Genomic DNA, 23,507 nt, shown 5'->3' with positions numbered 1-23,507 from the left:
AAAAACAGCATCAGAAAGTAAGCTAGTAGGTAGCGTGGATCACTAGGATCCAGTGCTCGTTCTCCACATTCTTTGTTTTGCTATACAGATGTAGCCTCACAAAGTTCAGGACCTTGCCTTTGCTGTTGCTTTTGGCAAAATATCTTTTGCATGACTTCTGCAGATCTGTCTGGTAATGATAACTTCTTCTCAAAGGCTGAATAAATTGAGGTTCCTCCCATGTTCGTAAACCAGATAACATTATGATTGGAAACAATTGTATTTGTGAGTTTGATTAAAATTTTAAAATACATCATCATGCTGTTTTTAAGTATGGAAATCGATGAATATGGATTTATGAATTCATGTTTTTCAGAACAAGTTGATGCAAATAGTTTTTACATAATCACTGATTCTTCAAATCCTAAAGAACAGGCAGAGCTTTCAAAATACATTATTGCAGTTGAAACCATAGTAGAAAAGAATAATAAAACGTACTAAGACAACATCTCCTAACAAAGAGACTTGCCCATTTTTTGCTTATTCTGTCTTTCCAGTTTCTTAGCACCACTGAAGAGAAGACCTGGTCATGGACATTGGCTTTAATGTTTTCCAAACAAAAACAACGTTCTTAAATATACTTAATTTGCCTACAGTAAACTTCACACACATTTGGTAGTTTCAAAATGATGCAACTTTTTACACGTCAGACTGCTAAATCTGACTGCAGTTATCTAAATTTAGTGATTTAGTTCACAACAGGAATGACCAGAAAACCAGAAGAACTTTAAGAGACTGCTTTGGTACGCTGATAATAGGATTCTCATTTAATGCACAGTCTATTCGAAAAGAAAACCCACTCTGTTTTTTTAAACAATGCTGTGGCTGCAGATTAAAATGAACAGCTGTTATAAGTGGTCTCAGTGATAATTCTGGAAGTAAAGCATCTAACACCCAATGCATCATATCTGCACTTATTTACTTGCTAGTACAATTTAGCAGAACTGACCACAGTGATTTACAGTTTTTTGGGAAGTGGTCTCCGGTTTAAATCCAACAAACTACACAAGCCTTCTGGTGTATCAACTGATAGCTAAGAACTTCCACATTGTGCAGCTTGTGTTCTAAGTTTCCAAACATTTTTAAAATTGCTAATTAGTTGCATTATAATTCTCAAGGATCCATTAAGGCAAAAAAACATTCAGTGCTTGCTAAGGTTTGACTAATCTGTCTAAACAGAGTTATGTATAAGCATTCAGAAATTTAGCAGAATTAATTGAACCACTTAATTTATAGCACCAATACATGTATCAAATACAATTCTGTCTTTACAAAACTATCTCATATGTACCATATCAATCAATTCAACCATCAAAATAAAGCTTAAAAGGGGCTTGCAGGGAGCATCAGTCTTTTGGTTTTTTTTACAAAAGCGGTGCTTTTGTAAAAGTAGTAGTGGAATTTCAACTGTATTTCATAATCACATAAGATTCAAAGATATACCTTAGGTTTAAAAGTACAGTTAGATATACAATTTTTTTCAAGCATCAATGATAACTGGAAATAATATAACGATATGAAGCAATAAATACAGAGTTTAAAGTACGGAAAATTTAGAAACCACAATTCAACAGGTTATGTGTGTGTACCTATATACATATTTATGCTGTTTTATTTTCTTGGGAAAATACCCATGTGCTTTTCTTTTTTTTTTTTTTTTTTTTTTTTTTTTTTTTGCTTAAATTACTTTCATGTACCTTCTCAAGTGTTTCTATTTCCAGAATATAAATATTCCTCAAAAGAGTTTACCTAAAATTATTTAGAAAATGTCTTTTGAAACTGAATTTTTTCTCCCTTTCAATGTTCTAGTGATAGCTCATAAAAAAACATAAAAGGTAAATTTGTTAATTTTGGCCTTTAGCAACTTTGAAAAAGAAAAATAGAAAAAAAAAGTCAATTGCTACTCAGAACTTCACTTAACAATGAGCTGAAAAATCGTAACGTTGCACTAATGCTAGCCTAAAGCCTAAACTTGAAGCCCAATCCTGCTTGCTTCTGAGAAATAGGACATTTACGTCTACTTGAATAGACAGGATTAGAACAAAAATCAATTCAGAATGAATACAAATTAAACACACAAGTAGTTGTGTTAACTAAAAAAATGTATGCTCGGTAAAAAGAATGCAAGGCAAAGAATAGAATAGTGCACTGTGGTTTTATTGGTGGCAGCAAAGACAATTTGCTTCTTTCATATGTAAAAAGTATTCAGCTTCATTTAACTAAGAATTTAAAAAAGTCTCTTGTGGTATCAAGTTCAAATTTCTTCTGCTCATATCAGCTTTTTTTTGTCTCATCCTGCTGCTTGGAAAAAGCCAGAAGTTCTTCTAGAAGTCTTCATCAAGTTGGAGCTGCCAGTGAATTTTCCTTCAACCCAAGAAGATCACTACATGAAAAAGAAAAAAAGAAAAGACAACAATAGATAACAATAGATAAGCCCCAAAACAGTTTGTACAACTTTACTGCTGTTCCTTTTTTTTTCCCCTCCTCCAAAAGCCTACTCATCTGCTTTCCTGTACTTACATGTCTTTAGAAAATTAAGTCAGAAGATTGCACCTCAATGCTATATATATATGTGCATATACATATATACGTATATATATATATTATATATGATTGGTTTAACACAAGGAAAGAACATTTGCTGGCAATGTTTTTTACAAAATTAAATTTTCCATTAGCACAGACTTCACATTTTGTAGCAAGTTTGAGAAGGTGTAGATTAATTCTGTCACTTAGCAAAAGAAGACCCGAGGTAGTGACCAAGCACTCATAGCTTCACACTCTTAGTTTTTTTCTAGCTACTCCAAAAGCCACGGCTCTTCAAAACACACATTTCTGATTACTTATTTTCCTTCTATTTCATGTTACCATGACATTCTACCCAGGAAACATAGGCTCAGGAAGTATTTTATTACTGCTAGCCTTCAAGTCCCATATTTTTATACTCTAAGAGGAATATCTTAATTTTCAGATCTTCTGAAACCAGCGTTTAGCTACTTTGACCCTAAACAATATAGAATGAATTCAAAGGATCTCAATGCAGTGCTCTGAGAAAGTCCTGAACTACTGTCCTATATCTCACTACTGGATATTAATAAACCTCCATTTCTAGGCCAATTGTACCAACCTGAGGTATTGACCTGAATAATCCATTGCTCTGTCTACATATTAACCAGCAAGACAGGACTTTCCTGCATGTCTGCAGCAACTGTTCTTGAGAAGCGCATGAACTCCATTTAAAAACAACAACAACACAAAATCCACTAATTGAGGAAGTGATACATTGTTTGACCAGTGCTAATAAGCCCATCCTCTGAAGTTGTAAAACATCATATAGGTTGGTTTGGGTGTGAGATGATATGTCTACTATATGAACCATATGCTTTATCTTCCTTCTGTCTCTATCTAAGTTATTATAAATATGGCCATCAAATTTTGCTTCTACAATTGCCTGATATGTTTCTGAAAATAGGGCACACCTTGGCATTTTTAAATATTAAGTATTACAATATTAAAATTCTATACAATATTAAAATTCTACACAATTTACCAATTTATAATATATACATCAACAAAGGCTCTACATCTCTTTTCAGGAAAAATGATTTAAGTTAATTATTTTACAAAATACTGAAGTATAAGGGATATAAAGCCTCTTCTCTCAGGGCTTAGTGATGTCACAATTAATGGTCCAGCAAAGCATTTTTCAGTGAAAAGCTGTAGTAAAATTAAATCTCACTAAATTCCTTAAAAACTTCCCCTGCTATATCATGTCTTCATCAAACAGGTTATCTAAAGCTTTTAGAAATATGTATACGTCTTTCTCTCAGAAGCTCAGGATTAAAAGGATGAAAAAACACAGAAATCCGTTTCCATGAAGTGACATTCAATATTCTTGAGCTTTTCACTTAACATTGTTGTAAAGGTTTATACGAACTGGAAACAAACCAGAAAGGACTATGTTTGATTTTCTTCCTACATTTAAAATGAGAGGAACCAACTTCACCTTCCATTTAATTTTGGTGAAGTTTAATAGATTTCTATTACTGGTTTCTCTCTAGCTCCACAGTCTTGAACGATTTCATTTGGTCATGTTATGCATTTCTAAATTCTACATAATGTTAAAATATATAGCAGCACGAGATGTACTATGGATAACCGTAAACCACATCTGATAAATGTAATTACCACTCTGTCAGGCTGAAAGTTTCCTGACATCGCTTTATCTACCAAAATACGCAAATGAGATCAGCTCATTTTCATTTTCATTTTCAAAGCAAGGTGCAATCAAACCCACAGAGAGCAAATACCTTTGTCTTATAAGACTTAGAATCATAGAATCACAAGGTTGGAAAGGATCTGTAAGATCGTCTAATTCCAACCGTCCACCCATTACCATTGCTACCATAAACTTGTTCCCTACGCTCCAACAAATCTTTCACTCTTCTTGAGATACAAGAGTAATTATCATTTGGGATGTCTGTCTTGTCCATCCTCCCTCCTCACAAAAACCAAATGCAGCCTTCCAAACTTCTACTGTGCAATTTCAAAGTATCAAAAATATTACCTAAACACACACACAAAAAAGTTTTGACAGTCCTCTATACTGAGCATATTCCATTAGGCTGATCACACTGACATCTCCCTGAGATGACAGAGCTAGTTTAGAACACAGCTCACTGCATATACCCAAATTATTTCTGCATATTTTATAATTATTTCATGAAATGCTTATCGATAGTGATTGATATACTTAAAATAGAAAATATTAGACTAAGGACAAAATACAAAATAATTATCACCTTGGAAAGAGTCAAGAGTAAATTTTTTTCTCCTTGTACTGAGAGTAGTCCCCCAGACAAAAGTAGTATGTTGGAATATGGTTAAAAAAGCAAAATCATATTTATTGCATTTCAAACAAACGAAAAGCTGCAGAGACTAGCAGCATCTATAAGCCAGCCAGAGGTGAAAGAATGAAGAAACGAAAGATATCAAAAGAGCCTAGAAAAAAAATCAGTTGGTCCTTAAAAAATTAGATGCAAAACAAAGACACTGTAGATATCAACCATTACAACTTTGCAATGATCTGTTTATTTGGATTAGACCTTTAATGAAAATTTGAAAATTAATGATTTAGAAAATTCAAAGGTAAAATGAATGCAATACAGCATATTTGACTTGCTCAGTTGTTTTTTTTTTCAAAGAGGAAAAAAATCCCCCCTTTTTTTTTTTTTTTTTTTTTTTAAGGAATGTCACATTTTATATTTGCTTGTGTTATAGAAATTACAGTATCTTATTTGTTCAAAATACTCATAGCCTACTAACCAGCGTTTAGGGCTGTTACACAAACCAACTAATAGCAAATCTGTAGAAAGATCTTTCATAGAACTCACAAAGACAGAAAAACACTTAAGTACTTAAAAATTCAGGTCTTCTATTCTTGAAATCAAAATCCATTAATGAAATGTCAATATGATATATTTACCATTTAATTCTTATTAATCAGTTTCTAGCTCTTGGGGGCTGATAAAATTGTTGAGTAGGTCGCGTGGACCGCCTTGGTTGACCATCACCTCCTCTGCGGAATTCTAGAGTTTGCTCATATGTTTCTTCTTCATCCTCCTGTAGGTAAATAGCATTGTTTTAAAAGTATGAGTAGGTATGTGAGTTATATATACATATACACACGTTTAAAAATGTACACACATAAATAAAAGTATGCATGCATAGGAACTGCTGCTTCTGTGTGGTTGAACACTTTATAAAAGAAGTGAATTTTAAGTGAATTCTTAGTGTATTCTAAGTGAATAGCCCCTTAAAAAAAAAAAAAACCCTAGGAAATCCAGCAGAAAAAAAAATGAAGAATCTCAAAATTCAGTCCTCAAGGCAGTAGCAGAAGTCACTAAATATTTGCAGGAAGAAAAAACCACATGTATTAGAGCAGAAATTATTCTCCAAGAGTTGTACAGGCAAACTCAATAAGAAAAATAAATTTAGTAACCTGCCAGAGGAAGAAAAATATCTGTTCAGGGGAGTTTAGAAATGTGTTTGAAATTAATTAAGAATTAAGGAATGGAAAGGCAAGGAACAAAGTCTAGCAATATGCATCCTCAAAACACAGATCTGAAGTAGCAGACACAAATCTATGATGAAATAATAATAATTTAAAAAAAGCTACAAGCATAGTGGACAGTAATTTAGATATGAATTTGCTACAAGCAGAAATAATAAATAGAACCAAGATGTATTATACATTTGTACACAATGCATTCACTTCTAGGAATCTCAATACCAGAAACACACTGACAAATTATATGGTGTTCAAAGAAGAATAACAGAAATAACTGGTCTAGAGAAGATTTTCCAGAGCATCAGAACTTTTAACAAAGAGAAATGGAAAAGAAAAATAAAATTATGCACTGTTTGTAAATACATTTATATATAAATATATAAATTATATAAATACATAAATTTATATATAAATATATAAATACATATATATATATAAATATATTCATTCTTGAGCAGGAGTTTCTCAAATAGTTTCTAAGGGTAGTAGCTATAATTTTTGATTTATTTATTAACTATCCTAAAACCAAACTCTAATAGGCACCAGGATTACTGGGAATGTGGTGGAAAAAACACTTCTGGGAAGAGTATTGAGTATATAATTCTTAATTTCCTTTCACAATCTAAGAATGCAGAGAAACATAGACTAAGAATATTTAGTAATTATGAATTCATCAACAACCTCAACATCAAGCAAAGGTAATAGAGTACAACATGCATATAATGAAGAACAAGCAAACTAGAGCAGAAAAATATTTCATTATAAGAGGTTGAAAGAAAAATGTACTAGATTTCTTTGTAAACAACACTAAAAAAAAAAAAGAAAAAAAGAAAAACAACCAAGTCTTCCTCAAGAAATAACACCTCATGCTGAATTAACTTAAATGCTGGTAAACACACATTTTGAAACTAATAATGCCAGACATTATCCCTGACGGCCAGATCAGATATTTAAAAGACATGTCTATGGTCAATGTTGCATTTCAAGAACAGCTGTTTTTCCAAGTTAGAAAACATAGCTAGTGATTTCCCTACTACTGAAAGTCGGCAATAACTGTATAAGACAGAATTTCAACACAATCAAATAGAGAATAATGAAATAATTTTAGTTTCAGTGCAGCCACAGGCTGAGAACTACGGACTTTTTCCATACTTATTTTTTGCAGCACTGCTCCCACATACAAAGAGGCTCACGGAGACTAATTACCCAAAAGAAAGATATAGGAACGTAGAGGTCTAACAACAACAACAAATCACACATTTTGCAGTAGTCATCTCCCATCACTGACAAGACAAACTAAACTAGCATTAGGAGTTGAAAAGATAAGATAAAAGCATAAAGTTATGTTAACACCGCAAGTTCTCTCAAGATTCTTTCCAAAATCTTCAATCTAAATATAACAGCTTATTCTTTAAGTGTAAAATGAAAATTGGATTTCAACAAAGCTGGAAGACTAAATGTCAAATGTACAACTGAAAATTAGAAATGCATACCAATGTTTTGAAGAGACTGCAGCAAATCAGACATTAGTCTTCCCTCTGTAACTTTCTTAGCCTACGGATCTCAAAAAGATCAGGATTTAAGTTGTTTAGTGCATTGTATCTCATCTCTAACAGCCTCTTTTTGAGGGTAACTATGCCATAGAAAATATCTACAGCAGCAAATCTCCATCGAACTTCAAAAACTATGCTGTTGATCCACTGAACTCAGTAAGAACAAATTAAAACTACAATTTATCTCAAAAAATAGGCCATTTTGGTTTGGTTGTCTTTATTCACAGAATGAAATCTTCAGATGCATGTAGTTCATGTACTGTCATTACAATAGGTAAGAACAAAGTGTGAAATTACATTCTCTTTCTTGAGACACTGAAAAAAAATAATGAAAACAAGCACTGAAGCAAATTAAAAGAAAGAGCTAGCAACAGGATACCTTTCTATTCTCTCCTTCTCTATGTACAGAGTTCCGCATAGTTACTGACAGTTCTGTTGAAGTCCTTCATCACAGAATCACAGAATCCTCAGACTTGGAAAGGACCTTTAAAGGTCATCTAGTTCAACTCCCCCACAATGAGCCTACAGGTTGTTCAGAGCCTGGTCCAGCCTAGCCTTCAATGTCTCCAGGGGCGGGCATCCTCCACCTCTCTGGGCAACCTGTGCCAATACCTCACCACCCTCACCGTAAAAGACTTTTCCCTTATATCCTTATACCATAGAGTCATCTGAGTTAGAAAGGACCTCAAAGGTCTAACCCAACCTTCCTACAACAAACAGAGACATTTACAGCTAGAATCACAGCTGCGGAGCATAACTCACCTCACCTGCTTAACAAGCAAAATCAAGCCATATTTTTGCAATAAACACAGTTACACTGTGGAGGCCAAAGGATTAAGCAAGTTTGAGGAAAGTCTAGGAAAACCCCAAGAGTATCAGTCCTTCCACAGTCATTAGAAACAGTAGTGTCAATGGGACTTCTTATCCACAAATTCCCTAAAACACTGAGTGCTGGGAGCAGGAGCAGAACAATGCTCATTCCTACCCTCTTCGTCCAAGCGTGCACTGTGGAGACAGTGTGCCACATAAGACGGATCTTTGTCTTGAGGCAGCATGGCTATTGCTGTGTTAACCTCTGAGATGTAATTACCATGCACACTGCAAGGTCCTGATACAAGGAAGGACTTTAAACAAAGCCACTGGGATCATCAATAGCTGAGCACCATTCAAACAATGTTGAGTGAGCTTTCCCAGCAAGAGAGGAAGAGCACACAGAGCAGTAGTCCCACTTTCAAGGGCCATCTGAGAGGCAGGTAACATTCCTGGAATGTAGCTATCTCTTCATAAGCAGCAGTAAAACCCATCAATAGGTGTAGCCAAGTAGTTGTTTATAATAGATCTTCCTTTTATTGGAGCTATCTGAACTTTTTCACTCACAAGATGAAATTTGCTCTGTGTTGAGACAAAACACCGCTAGTACTACTGACAAATTCAATCTACTTTCTTGCTCCAAGTAGTAACTAAACAAAATTATGAAATTGAATGGAACTCAGGATTTCTGTCAGATCAAGCAGCTTCACAGGAAAAATACCCTTTGATTCCAACCTACTGACTCTCATACTTCAACAAGTGCAGTTTGCTCAACAGTTTAGTCTATCAGCAGCCTCCTGCAGGAGCGAGGGTCCTCCTGCACTTTTCCACTCCAGAAACAGAGAAGGCAAGTGGGCACAATGGCTGCCAGATAGGTCCAATGCTGCTTATAAAGGATTCCATTAATATGGGTGAAAGAATAAGGAAGGAGTATTGCACCTACCATGAGGAACTGTCACATTTACTGAACAGGCTCAGTTACCACTGAGGTAAAGGGGTGACATAAAGGGTGACATCTTTATGTCAAATGACAATTTGACTTCTGTTTCTTGCATTTTACCTATTCCTTTTATCCTGATCAGATCAAATATTTTCAAAAATCACATTTTGTCAAATCATATCTGCACTGAACAATGCTTGTTGTTTTACAAGTAATTTTATCTGTTATGTTCCACCATTTGTCAATTACTTACCCTCATCTACTACTGATGTCTCTTCCTTTCTTTTCTATTGCTATTTAATTCTACTTCCATCTAGCAGATTTCTCTGAGTCCATCTCCTTTATCTCAATTCACTGTAAAATCTCTCCAGATCATTCTCAAAACTGTCTTCCCCATTCTGGAACAGCATCTAACCTTTGTAGGCAAAACTTAAGTTCTCTAGTGCGTTCATCTTTGTGTCTTGTGTTCTTCCACCTAAAAATTTCACCCCTCTGCATATTATCCTACAGTCACTTAGGTCTCACATCTTGAAGCCTTATTAGCTGCTTGCTTTCAAATCAGTGACATTCTAAATTATACAATTTCCCACGTACTTACACATACAAGATCTGACTACATTTTTTAAAGTTGGCCACAACCTCGGACACTTGCCACCTCCTTGGGGTATTTTTGTCCTATTAACAGTAGAAGCTTTACAATACAAAATTTATGATAAAATAAGTAAATTTGATCATCTCATTCTTTCAGCTTATTCAGTATTATTTATTGAAATACTCTGTAATCAGGGACTGAGTTTTCTAGTACTTGGCTATGTAGATAGCCAACATGCAAGCAAAACTCTGTCTACGAGCACAATGGCAGAAAACATGGGCAATTGGCAAACTCACAGAAAAAAACAAAGTCTACAGTGCAAACAGTGAAACGCACCAAAAAAATATTGCAGTAACAGATTCGAAAAGCATCAGAGAGAGTGATGGATATGAGTATTATTTAGGTATTTAAAATGAGATAGCAAAGAAGGGAGCATAAATCACTGAGAATTTCAGCTTCTGTTCAAAGTTTTGCCATAAAAATCTGCTGATGCTTATGCTACTTTAATTCCCTCTCATAAGAAAGATGAGGACTTAACAAGTGTAAAATAGCAATATGTACACACTCACCGCTTTTTATTTTGGACCCATATATTCTCAAGAGCTTTTACTAGCACTGTACTTTATCAGCTAGGCTTACTTTTACATTGAAAATTCAATGGATTTCACAGCTGCAAAATGAAGCTGTAAATCCAGCACTTAATATACTTTAAAAACGAATTTACTTTTAAAACTATCAGTACTTCAGTAGAGTATGTTTGTATTTCATGAAAGGGTTTTTCAATTTCAATTGCAAATCAGTGTGTTAAAATAACAGTTTAGAAACATATAACATTCTGAGAGTGAATACTTATTTTGAGTCAGATCCAAAAGTAGTTTGGCACTGACCAATGATAAGAATTCAGTGTTCTTGAAAGAAATTATTGAACAACTTGTTCTGAACTTTTCAGAGGAAGATGAATTTATACACAGATATGAAATTAGCAACTCCAGGCTTAGAATTGGAAGATCTGAATCAGAGTACTTATATATTTTTACTATAGCATGCATGACTTCCAAGAACAATTATGTGGATGAAAGTAAAGAGCAGGATTGAATTCACATAAGCTTCAACTGCTTCATGTTCTGCTCATGCTTATTTAGTTGCAGGTTACAGCTGATCAGCTCCATCAGTTTGTTATCTACAAACAGGTTACCTCCATCTATTCCTATTTAAGGACAGAAAGTTCTGCTCTATCTACCACATTCTTCTGCTAAGGTATTTCAATTGATCCTTGTTATTGGAAGTTTTCCAATAAAAAAATAGTGTGTAACTCTCTGTGGGCTATTACAAATGAGCAGTAAAGCCTACACAAGGATGGGTGAAGGAATAGAATGAGGCCAGGAATCACGAGAGAAAGAAGAGAGAAGTCCAAGAAGCATTTTCTCTTTCAGTATTATAAAATGACTCAATTTAAGCTGTAATTTTAACTTCAACCACATACTGGATGCATGGAAAACTTGCTGGAATCAATACAAAAACACATTGTTTCCGTTCTTGAAAAATGAACGACACTCTTTCATCTGCATTTTGGTTCCCATTTCCTGGGCCAGATTTTATGCTTCTATGTACTGCCCACTTTGCTGGCAACAGCTGTTCCTTGCTGTTAACACATGAAATGATCTCTTGCTTTGTTAAATTCCTTTCTTCAAACTTGTTTCTTTTGCCTAATCACAGTTTTAATCTTGAGTATTTTAAGTCTTGATTTTTGTAGTTTCTACTTACCTATACTTGTATCAATCAAAAACAGATCGAAGGATTTTCCAGATATATTTAAAAACACAAAAATAAAAACAAAAAACAAATCACACCATAGCCATGAAGTAGAATATCACAATTTTCCTACCAAATCCTAAAACTTATCTTTAAAACTGCTATATATTGTTATCTGATATTTGGATGAAAAAGCAGTTTGAACCATCTATCATATTCCATTAAGCTTTTGATAAGGCTTTATCTGAATATGTAAATGGATTCTTCAAGTTCTAGAACAAGTAAGAATGAAAAGGATGTTGTGAAGAAAAAAAAAAAGAAAAAAGGACTAAAAGATTAAGTTTAAAGTTATATCTTCATAGAGCCCCTTAGGGCATAATTTCAAAAATTGCTATCAAATGAGGCATGAAAAGCACAAATAAAAAAAAAGAAATTACCACTGATGTATATTTTTCAAGAATCTTAATCAAGGACTCACTTTGTGACAAGAACATTTTTTAAGCATCTATTACAGAATAATTCAACATATTTGCTGTTAATTTTCTTCAAGAGTTATGCTTATTGCAGTATGATACTGTAAGACTTCTATATAGAATCTGTAAAATTGAATGCCCACCACATGCATATACTTTTAACATACTGAACTAGGGCTATCTTTCGCTCTTCTGCTTCTTAAATTAGATGAAATTTTGATGTATATTATAAATACAACACTACACTCTATCTTCAAGCTGTGTATAAAATCTTTCACACAAGAAATTGACTTTTTCCTCATGTGAGAACAGCCAAACTCAAAAATGAATGAGAATGAATTAAAGTTGCCATAAAATCAGCTAAAAACAGAAGAGAACAGAACCCAAAAAAACCTTTTATTTACCTTAGGAGGGTACATGTTTGTCTGAACACACATAGAAAATACGTTCCTAACTTTGGTACATAAAACTAGAAGGCGTGGAAATACACATTAACATTTGTGGCTTTTTACTTTCAGAACCAAAACCTCCCATTGACACTTTCCTGACCAGTCTTTCCAACAGAAGTAAATTAATAAATGATAATAAATCTATTCAGTTCATTTTCACCAAACAAACATCAGAAGTCAAATAATGGTTAGTTTTTGTACAGTTACGAAAAGCATACTTCAGATCAAGAGATTTATCAATTTACAATGAATTGAAGATACTAAGAATATACTAAGTGATTCAGAAATCTTGGAACACAAACAAACAGTAATAAAGTTTTTATTGAATATTTCTTTTTCCTCTGCTGAAAATGTAAGCTGCGACAAAATCAGCAGAGCTTTCCAATAGATACTGTTGGGATAAACTACGTTCTGAGTTTTGAGTGAGACAAGAAACAAGTGATAACCAAATGATGAAAAAATTGCTGATCCTTCAGAAAAATCAAGAAATGCAAAACAGACAGATGAAGAGGTGAATTTACATACATGGATCTGAGACTGCTAACTGCTTCACAACAGTTACTTGGAGTCAGTCATTTGAACTTCTTTGTAATTCATTGCTTTTCTTCAACTCTGAAGACAAAGCACTCAGTTTCTAAATAAACTGCATCCCAATTACGTTCCCATAAAACTAGGGTAGTGTAAACCTCGGGCATGATCATCCTGTAGACAATTTGTTAGATCATCTGTTCTCTTTAAGGGTACTGCACAGGTTATTCACAGTTGTGTTCATTCTCTCTAACACAAAAATAAATCTGTAACTCTTCTAGTAATGTTTGGGCTTATGATGCAAACATTCTCTCATGCAAGTTGTCGCTGTGTCCTCAACAAAAAGTCTCAACATAAATTTTAAAACTTCCTAAGAAATACATATTTAAGCCACATATACCATATCACAAAAGCAAAACAGAAATACTAAACTCTATTAGTAAAAAACTTGTTCACATTGAGCAGAATCAATATCCAACTATGCGTACATAAAGTTTATTTGTAAAGAAAAGTTTATTTTTAAAAGAAAAGACAGTGAAGTGAACTGTGTAACAGAAAGAACATTCACCCTGCAGACACATCAAATTTTCTCAATTGAACAAGAAAAAAAATCCACAAACAGGAAATGCATTTAAAAAATAGCCACATATAATACACAGCAATATGAAATTGTCAGGAGTAAACAACATAATTTTTGAACTTGAACAGCAAATTATTCTCCTTTTCTCCCACAGACAACGCTTAGTTCTTTCCTCCCCCACTCCTATTTGTTTTTTTAAAGTAAACTATCCGTCCAGTTTTTTAGAACATAAAGTTAAATGATGACCTCAAGAAAAGTTTGGTTTATACAGGTTATACAATAATAGACCTAAACATATTGCCACAAAGAATACCCAAAACTCTATGCTCAGCATTCAACTTACTTGCACTAACTGCATTCTTAAGCAATTCATACACTTCTGGAGGGGAAAAGAAGCACCTACTGCTCTGTAAAATGTAGTATGTAATCAGAAAATACTGCCAGCAACTATCCAGAAAAAAAAACAAAAAAAACCAACACTATGTTGTGGTATGAGTAATTATCTATGCACTGTTGTCGGGGCATGAAACCACCACAAAAATCCAAACAGATGGAGAGTTTCAATGACATTTCGGTGAACCTTTTCAATTTTCAGCAGATGGTATACGCAACAACAGACACTCATTGCATTATCAGTAAATATGCATTGCCAAATATAGCAACATTTCTGCAAGAACTGTGCTCAGGATAGTTAAAAATGTTCTTCTACATTTATATAAAAGTAGTTTTCACAAGAACAAGGACTATGTAGCATAAATGTTGGAAAAATATACCACTCAGATGTTGGAATTTAATAATAAAAATATATATATTAATAATTAAAAAAACACATAAGGTAATTCTACAAGCCTTTTCCCTGATGAGACTGTTAGGTAAAATACCACTGCTCTGTACCTGATAATCTAGCATCTATTCCTGCAGTACTGTATCTAGTTCAAGTACAAATAAAATTCCAAGTAAACACTACTGGGAAATGGGAGCTCAAAGCAGAGCTATAAAAACAGTTAGAGGACTGGCAAAACTTGCTTTTTGGTTAAAGACTTTAGGAACTGGAACCACTTACCAAGGTAACATGATACATTCTTAACTCCTGCAATTTTTATATTAAATTACACACTTTAAAATTGCTTCATACTTCTAAATGTAAACATTGTATAATAAATACAAATTAAATTCAGAGAAGTTCTATATCCTGTTTTATGAAGTACAAGGCTGAAAAATTAAATCATTTCTACACATTTCAGTTTGTCTCCTCCTTTTTTAGACCTGAAAGACTGGAAATATTAGAAAGATAAGGAAAGCACTGAATTGAAAAGTGCATTTTAATTACAGAAAAAGAAAAAAAAAAAATCGTTCCATGAGCAATTAGTTTTCTTAACATGCCCTTGTTGTGGTTTTGTGATTTTTTAAGACTCCTAAGAGAGTTTTCTCTTAAAAAAACTCCTAAGAGAGTTTCTATTAAAAATTCTCCAAATGCAGTTAACACACAAGACGCTCAAGATAAAACAAGGAAAGGCTTTCTCAAACTCAAACTAAGATAATACTGTTGTCGAGACAGAATAAAGTTATAAGGATATATGTGTGTTAAGGAACTCAAATTTAAATTAAGATGAAGTGGTCATCTAAGTGAGTAACTTAGACATGAATTCTAGCATTCCTCATGACTTCTACCACCTCCTAAGTCAGTCTTTTTGTAAAAATAAATAAATGTATTTGTACTGCCAGTTTTAACAAAAAACACACCTTGACTAACTTAGCAAAGATATTACAAACTTTGTGTAAGGTTTAAGCAGATACTACTTCTTTAAAGCTTTTAAAATCTAGATATATTGTCTAGTTCCTGAGAAGACAAATTGATTCTACCAAACTTGTCAGACTAAAATGTTTCCTCTTCTGTTTATGTTATCTAAAGATACTCTAATAAAAACTGATTTAATAGTGCTGCTCTTCGACAATGTGAACAACTATATCTAGATCAGGTCTACAAAAGCACTCATTTAATAATAATTCGTTATTTTAAAATCATAAGGGGGGTGGAAGAATGACTTCTACAAACAACTGATTTCACACTATGCTTTTTACCTTATAGAAGATGTCTTGTTTAAAAGATACTACTGGTAATGCTTGCAAGTCATCAAACAAGGAGGAGAAAAAAAAACCTCAGACAATAACCAATCTGTACATGGTTGTTACTTCACTACAAGTATAATGCTTCAATTCAACACGTGCTTTATACAGCGTGAGGGAATATGATCTACAGTCACATACACACAATCCGGTACAAATTGGGGTTGACATATTCTGCAATATCAAGTCATTGGTACTACATCTCTCTTTCCTAGAGAGCAGCCAACGAAGAATAACTATATTAATATATAGTTTCTCCATTTTCCTCTCAAAATACCTTCAATTAGTATTTAAAGGTGGGTAAACTTGGAACACAGAGCACAGAAAAATAGCAAGTACAGTCCAGACATTTTTACGCAACTAATCTTTTTTCATACTTCAAGAGGAACAACAGTGCCTAAACAGGAAGAACTTGTGTTCAATCTCAAAAAACTCAATATAGAGAAAGTCATAGAATGAAAATATAAAGAATATTTCTCCCATAAAGGAATAAAATACGGTACTTAAAATAGGTCAAGACAAGCTATTCCACAACACAATTCACATTAAAGGACAGTGTTAGTGAGGAACAGTCTCTCAAAATAAACAACCAAAGGAGTCCACATGGCATGGTCTCCAAAACATCGCTGTACGAAACTACATTTAACAGCATGAGGTTAAAACAATAGAAAAGTATAATAAGCATCCTATTTTATCAATGCCAACTTTTTATAATAGCTACACAAACTCTAAGAATGCATCCTTAATCTGATTTGTACTGCTGACAATTTACAGCATTTTATAGTCTAATGAATACAAAACACTTGACTAAAAGACTAAAACTTTCTGCAGTGTCCGATGAACATTTGCCTAATGATACAGACAGAAAATAGAAAACCACTGTTTTATGCCCACTTAGTGCTAACTACCTCCTCTCAACTGAAATTTGCCTGCTTTTAGTTTATTAAAAACAAAACTGTGTTTCCTTAATCACCTTAAAGCATCCATTATTACATTTCAGCTGTGGGCCTGTAACTTTCAACACATACACAGGAAACTGAAGTCTGAAAAACCATCTAGTTTCTCAGAGGGCAGAGGTGCTAAGGAAAAATACTGTAGATGCATCATGACAAACATTTTCCACAATGCTTGTTTCTGAATTGAATACAAAATTCTATGTAAAAAAGTAAACAAACAAACAAACAAAAAACTTAAAAGAAGCTTAAGGTTTATTAAGTTCTGTCTCAATCTAAAAGTTCAATGGAAACTGAAGTCAATGTATTACAAATATGGAAAATCAGGCACATCACTACAAAAGGCCTAAATCTAAAATGCTTTAGTAAAGGAGATAAAACTTCTGTGAAAACAAACTTAATAACTTTTTAGATGAAAAAGAACTTATAAATATGCACCACCACAATTTGAACAAAGAGTAGTCTAAAATACTGAAAAATAGAGTCTCTACAGTTTATAAGTAATTACCAATTGAAAATGATTATAGCAATTTTCTTATAGAACAGAAGCCAAAGAACCGGAATTGTTAACTCATTCTGCTGCTATCATGGACAATTTTTCCACAGTAATCTTAGAATTAATTGGTACAGTGCTCTTCTAACATCCTCATTTTCACAGTAGTCAATGAGGACAGAAGTTAGATAAGAGATCCAACATTTACCTACTTCACCTACTTAATTATTGACATAGAAAAACTTCCTGCTTGACACAAAACTGAAAAAAAATATACCATAATGTGAAGCTAAGGCTGTTCAGACCTCAGAAACACAGCAAACAGCACCTTAAAGTAAATATTTCACTGATATTAATCAAGATACTGGAATGGATTCAAAATTCCATAAAACAGCAGAAGTCATCTCTATCATAAGCACGTAGCTGTAACCCTTTACCATTTAGTATTTTTAACATGGCTAGATGAAGGCTTCCAACACCTTCATAATGCTTATACAAATTTACTTCTTCACTTACCTGAAATGGGGGATAGGTATGATAAGGTCCTAAATTACAGCTTGATTTAAGAGAATTCATCACCTTTAGAAACACTTACAGCTCTGTGAGCTACAGTAAACAACACTACAAAATTTAAGATCTCAACAATTAAGTTAAAATGTCTGCCAAAATGAATGAGCTGTAGATCAAGACTCCCTGCTATTTTGTTTCCTTGGCACCTTCCCTATTGGATAATTTCAATAAATTAATTATTATTTATATTATATATAGTTTATTTTGCCTTTTTATCTCTTTAAACAGAAACAGTGCAAGTTTCAGGAAGAGAAAATTAAGCTAAACTACAGACTTCACTTTATAATTACTATTTTTAAGTGCAAAACTATAAATCCAGCTCTAGGTTTTTTTGAGAACAGTCAGAATCAGCCCATAATATATGTAGCAGGAAAAACTACAATCTTTATTTCCTTCATACAACCATAGAAAATGATAAACAAAGTGTAATCACAGTATAAGCAGAGGAAGAGGGCCTATCAAATGGAGGAACAAGGCTCTGTAAAAGGAAAAGCAAGACCTAGTTTGGGAAAAGAAGTCACAACGTAAGCACTTAGACTGTATATTTTTTTGTTAATTTACTGAGGGAAAAAAATCCCACAAGTGAGAGAATAAAATGAAGACTTTAGTTTTAAAGTAATATCTTGACTTTATTTATTTATTTATTTTCCACAGAACAGATTATTTAAGTAAGGAAGAGTCTTAATGCTGTTTTTTAGTGCTTTTTAGTTGTTACTACAATCTTACATCTTTTATAAGAAAAAAACAAAAAAAAACCACACCAAAAAAGAAAAAATACATAGTTCTTATTTCTGCTGTGGCTTTTTGGTGAATTTTGTTGTTGGCATTATTCTATTTTCATTAAATGACCCCTACTACATTGAGGGAAATAGAAGAATAAAGCGTTGCAGTGTTACACACAAGACGGTAGAAAAACTCTAAAACAGTGGAATCCAAATATAACTTTATTGTTAAAAATATTTTTGAATTGCATGCCTCAGATTCATTTCGCAAGCACTAAGTAAAAATAATGGTTTTACTGTTCTTTCATATATTTATATGGCAACTGAACATAACTATTGAAAAAAAATAAACCAACAACTCACTAGCTTTTTGATTTATCTTCTGAAAAATACAGATTTACCTTCTATTCTTCCAGCAGTCAGGAAGATAAATAGCAGCACATTAGCTGTCAAAGGGACTAAAAACTTCTAAGGACTCAGCAAACTGAGTGATGGACAGTATACAATCAATTGTCAAGGAGTCTTAAAATCACCTAGTAACACGTCTTCCATTACAGCGGAAAACTCAGTGTTATCCTGATAATGTCAGGCAACCTGAGTCTACATTCAAGGAAAACTAAAAAAAGTGAAAAGAACTTCTTTTCTTGTACTAATGTAGTCCAGTTCAATATTATAGTGTGTGAGTAAAGGAGAATGTTAACCATATATAAGTGAAGAGGAAGTTAAACCAATCTCCTACTAAAAATTACTAAAAAGACTGCTGATCATTAATTGTATGAAGGTTGCTAAAAGTATACCAGAAGTCCACATCTCAGTAGTTAAATATTAAAAAAAAAAAAATGTCACTGTGAATTGCGATGTTTTGGCTGCTTTTTCATGTGACTTGTTGAGCTTTGTTTTTTCCTCCTATCCAGTGGACAAATTTCAACAGTTCACATCTGTTGGATTAAAAACTCAATTCTATAAATGAGTTCTAAAAAGTATCCTGGAGAAAGCATTAAAGAATACGCTAAAATTAAGACTAAATATATGCCTTTAAGTCAACTCACTAATATTTTCCTTATTGTCAACAATTTCTTCAAAAAAGAAAAAGCTTCAGAAAATTGAGACATCAGAACTCGCACACTATGTATTTCTACATTACTAATAACAGGTCTTCAGTACAAATGACTAAGAAGGACTTAGCTCACCACAGTCACCTGTAAGTACTGAAATAAATCTCAGCATAATGCTTCTTAAAGAGAAAAAAAAGATTGGAACAAGGTCAGACTCTTGACAGAGAAAAAACCTGAGAAAGATATCCCTTATTTCTAAACTGGACTGAAGGACGTTATTTCTCCTGAGTAACAACTGAAAATGTCTCAATGACTAGATCAAGATACAGCACTGTGTTATGATCATGTTATTTCAGTGGCAGAATCTTCTCCCCATACATTCTCCCACCATCCCGTGTCAGCTTTAAGAAATTCTAAAATAAAACAAGGCTGAGGAGAAAGTGTTCAGTCTGTTTCAGCTTATTCTGTGGCTATGAGACTGACAATCCTTCCAATGTGGAAGGAGAGAGAACAAAAAGAACAGTTGATTAAATATTGGCAGAAATAGGAATAAGGGCCACTGCTTGACAGTGGCACCTCACTATTAGATCAACTTATTCTTAACACCAGGTCAAGTTCTCAGACCAAGAGAGATAATTTTCAGAGAGTTAAAGTAAAATAAAAGTCACTCCCTAAGATTATCATCAAAGATGATGAAAATAGTCTAGCAGAGCCCAATGCTGCATATTAAGCAAGGTATCACCAGCAGCAAGAAAGTGATCTTTCCCCTCTGTTTAGCACTGGGAAGGCCACATCTGGAGTGCTGCATCCAGTTCTGGGGCTCCTCAGTACAAGTAAGACTCCAGCTCAGGACCATGAAGATGATGACAGGGACAGGAGCACCTCTCCTGTGAGGAGGGGCTGAGAGAGCTGAGCCTGCTCAGCCTCAATAAGAAGAGGCTTGGAAGAAAGATAATCAGTGCACATATACAGGTATTTGAAGGTAGGGTGCAACAAGGACAGAGCCAGGCCCTTTTTTGGTGATGCGTAGTGTCAGAACAATAGGCAATAGGCATAAACTGAAATGCAGGAAGCTCTGAGGGTTAGAAAACACTTCACTGTACAGGTGAAAAAGCACTGGCACATGTTGTCTAAAAAGGTTACAGAGTCTCTCTCCTTGGAAATATTGATCTGAACATGGTTCTGGGCAACCTGCTTTAGTTTTCTATGGTTGTGCAGCTGATTTGACCACATGACCTCCAAAGGTCCCTATGAACCTCAACAATTCTGTGTGATTCTGTGTCTGTGTGATGAAAAGGTGTGTTAATAACCTAGAAATAAGATCAAAATAAGTACAATCATACATTAGGAAGCACTGTATCACTGCAACTCAACTAATGGGGATAGAAAGAAAAAATAATAATAATAATTTCCAGAGACTGAAATGCATCAGCTCAGAAGTGCTTCAGAGACCTTTCTAAATACAAAAAGGCCATCTCAGAGGCCATAAGGGCATCTGAGAGTTACAAGCAACAACATAAATTAGAAGACCACTGGCAGAAAACATTAGTTGACTGTTAGCAGCCTCTGCAACAGCACTAACATGGCTATGTGACCCAGAAGAAAGAAATGAAAAAAAGCACTGTCAGCTCATCATTAAGGAACCAAAGCACAAATACGTGCATCTATCACGAGTAAACAGCAAGTGACTGCAATCCTGTTTTGCTTGCTTTTTAAACCAAAACATACTTCTATGATATTCAAAAATAAAGCCCCGTGAAATTCAGCTACCATAAGGCTAATACATTCTAAATCTTCTACAGCAGACTTCAAGGCATAAACTTCCCCCTTAATATTCACCAAAGAATTAGCTGGGAAAAAAAAAATAAAATCATGATACAAAATAAAATGATTCAAAGGGATGTACTGGTTAAGCCATACACTCACATGCAGTATAAGCCCTCAGGATATATATTTTAAACACTGTTTACTAACCTTCACAGAAGAAAATACAGTGGACATGAAAGAAAACAATAATAATCTGAGTTTAATCGAGTCAGTGCACCTTTTAGAGAGAAAATATGCTGACAGGTCAAGCTGACCTGTTTAGCTGACAGGTTAGTTAAAGTATTCATTTTAAAATAATACTAAATTTATTACATATAAAGAACACTAAGTGACAATACACTTTGGATCATTAAGTGGATTCATATAGATAACTAAAAGTTTTTGCTTGTGTATTCACTTCTTAACTATTTTTCTACATGTGCAATTACCAGTCTTTGTAGGAGTAGGCATTCATTTGCCAAGTTATGAATTTTGGTATAGGCTATGTAATTCATATCTTTGTATACAATTTTTTATCACATACCCAGGTGTCTGCATGAATCGGCCTGATGTTGCTGAGAAGCACCTCTTCATAATTTCCATAGTCAGAGAACTTAACAACTGCAGTCATTCCAGAAGAATGGAGAGCTTCAACTTCTGCCCGGTAGAACTTAAAAGAGAAATTTTTGAAGGTCAAAAAATACTACCTGATGTGCCACAGTTTGAAAACAATCTCTTCATTTTTTCTCTCCTCCCCATTCTTTTTCTTGGTCAGCATTAGATTTTCAGTAAAATTTGTAGCTGATAACTGTATATTAAACTTGCACGTGTCCCATGACTGAAAGGTTGTGGCTGTATGTATTTACAATACTCACTGAAAATATATACTACTTAGGACATTAGACTGAACATTTAAAAGATCTGTTTTCAAATACAAATTAATCATTAACACAAATGATGTTATATATAAGAAATACTAATGCAAGACTTTCTTTTTAATTATTGTTACTGTTTAAATATATGCCAGATAGGCACTTACTTGCACATCTAATACATAACTATTTCACCACATACTAAAATACGATCGTTCAAAAATTCTTCCTTTCTTCAACACTTTCTTTCTCTCACTTATGCAAAGAAATCAACTGTTTCTGAAGATGTTTTTCTTACTGAATGCAAATAAATCATTATCACCTAACATGATTAAAACTCAATACCGTATTTTATCATTCTATTTTAAAATTATCCTAGATGCAAGCAGCAGCATTTGTTGTAGCTATTAAAAAAACAACCATCATTGAAACGCGCTGAATACTTTCCAGGCAGCAGTGTCGTATCTGCTTATTTTGCAAGTTTTATGCTTTTCAGAATTTCAACAACACATAGTGACATAAAGTGCTTCTCAAGACAGGAAATAATTCCTCAATATGCCATTACATTTCAAACAAATCCATCTATCCAAGGTATATATTCATACTTAAGCTCCAACTCGCTACATGTTGCTGCTATCAAAAAATTTGCATGACTTTTCTCAGTCAAATAAAAGAGAGAAATAAAGTGAAGCTGCTGAGCTAACAGTATCTACATCCTGTTAAAAGAAAAAAAAAAAAAAAAGGAACAAAGAAAAAAAAAAACTTCAATAGCATAAAATTAAATTAAAAAATTGACAGAAACGAATGGAATAAAACCTATGCAAAGAACAGTAATATTTCAGGTCACCAGAAAGGGTCAAAAACCTGAAGAAACAACTAAGAAGTGCACAAAGAATGCCTGAAGACAACCTTTTTTTTTTTTCTTTCTGTAAAGCAGAGAAGGAGGAGATAAAAAGAAAGTCTCTTGTCATAAAAAAAATCTTATTAATTGGAAGAGAGAGTACTTAAGCTTTGAAAAAAGTCAGTAAAATAGAACTGTCATGCATCACACTTCATTTGCTCCACAACTCCTTCAGCTAACAAACTAATATTGATAATAAAAATCAATCTTTTTGCAGTGACT

General features: G+C 33.6%; 1 protein-coding gene across 3 annotated transcripts in view; it reads right to left on the bottom strand.

The window, feature by feature from the left end:
• Positions 1 to 5,541: 5,541 nt before the first annotated feature.
• The window catches only part of TDRD3 (tudor domain containing 3), a gene marked incomplete at both ends in the record, with an annotated part of 94,834 nt that continues 76,868 nt past the window's right edge, over positions 5,542 to 23,507 (bottom strand). For 2 of the 3 annotated variants that reach the window (XM_079549790.1, XM_079549791.1), the window contains 2 exons: positions 5,542 to 5,661; positions 22,057 to 22,182. In XM_079549790.1, coding sequence (XP_079405916.1) covers positions 5,542 to 5,661; positions 22,057 to 22,182 — 246 coding nt within the window. The remainder of the gene's footprint in view (positions 5,662 to 22,056; positions 22,183 to 23,507) is intronic. The other variant, XM_079549792.1, reaches the window with a different exon arrangement.

Source organism: Tetrao urogallus (assembly GCF_951394365.1).
Source record: "Tetrao urogallus genome assembly, chromosome: 1".
NCBI lineage: Eukaryota > Metazoa > Chordata > Aves > Galliformes > Phasianidae > Tetrao > Tetrao urogallus.
This window is presented reverse-complemented; position numbering and strand designations above follow the sequence as displayed.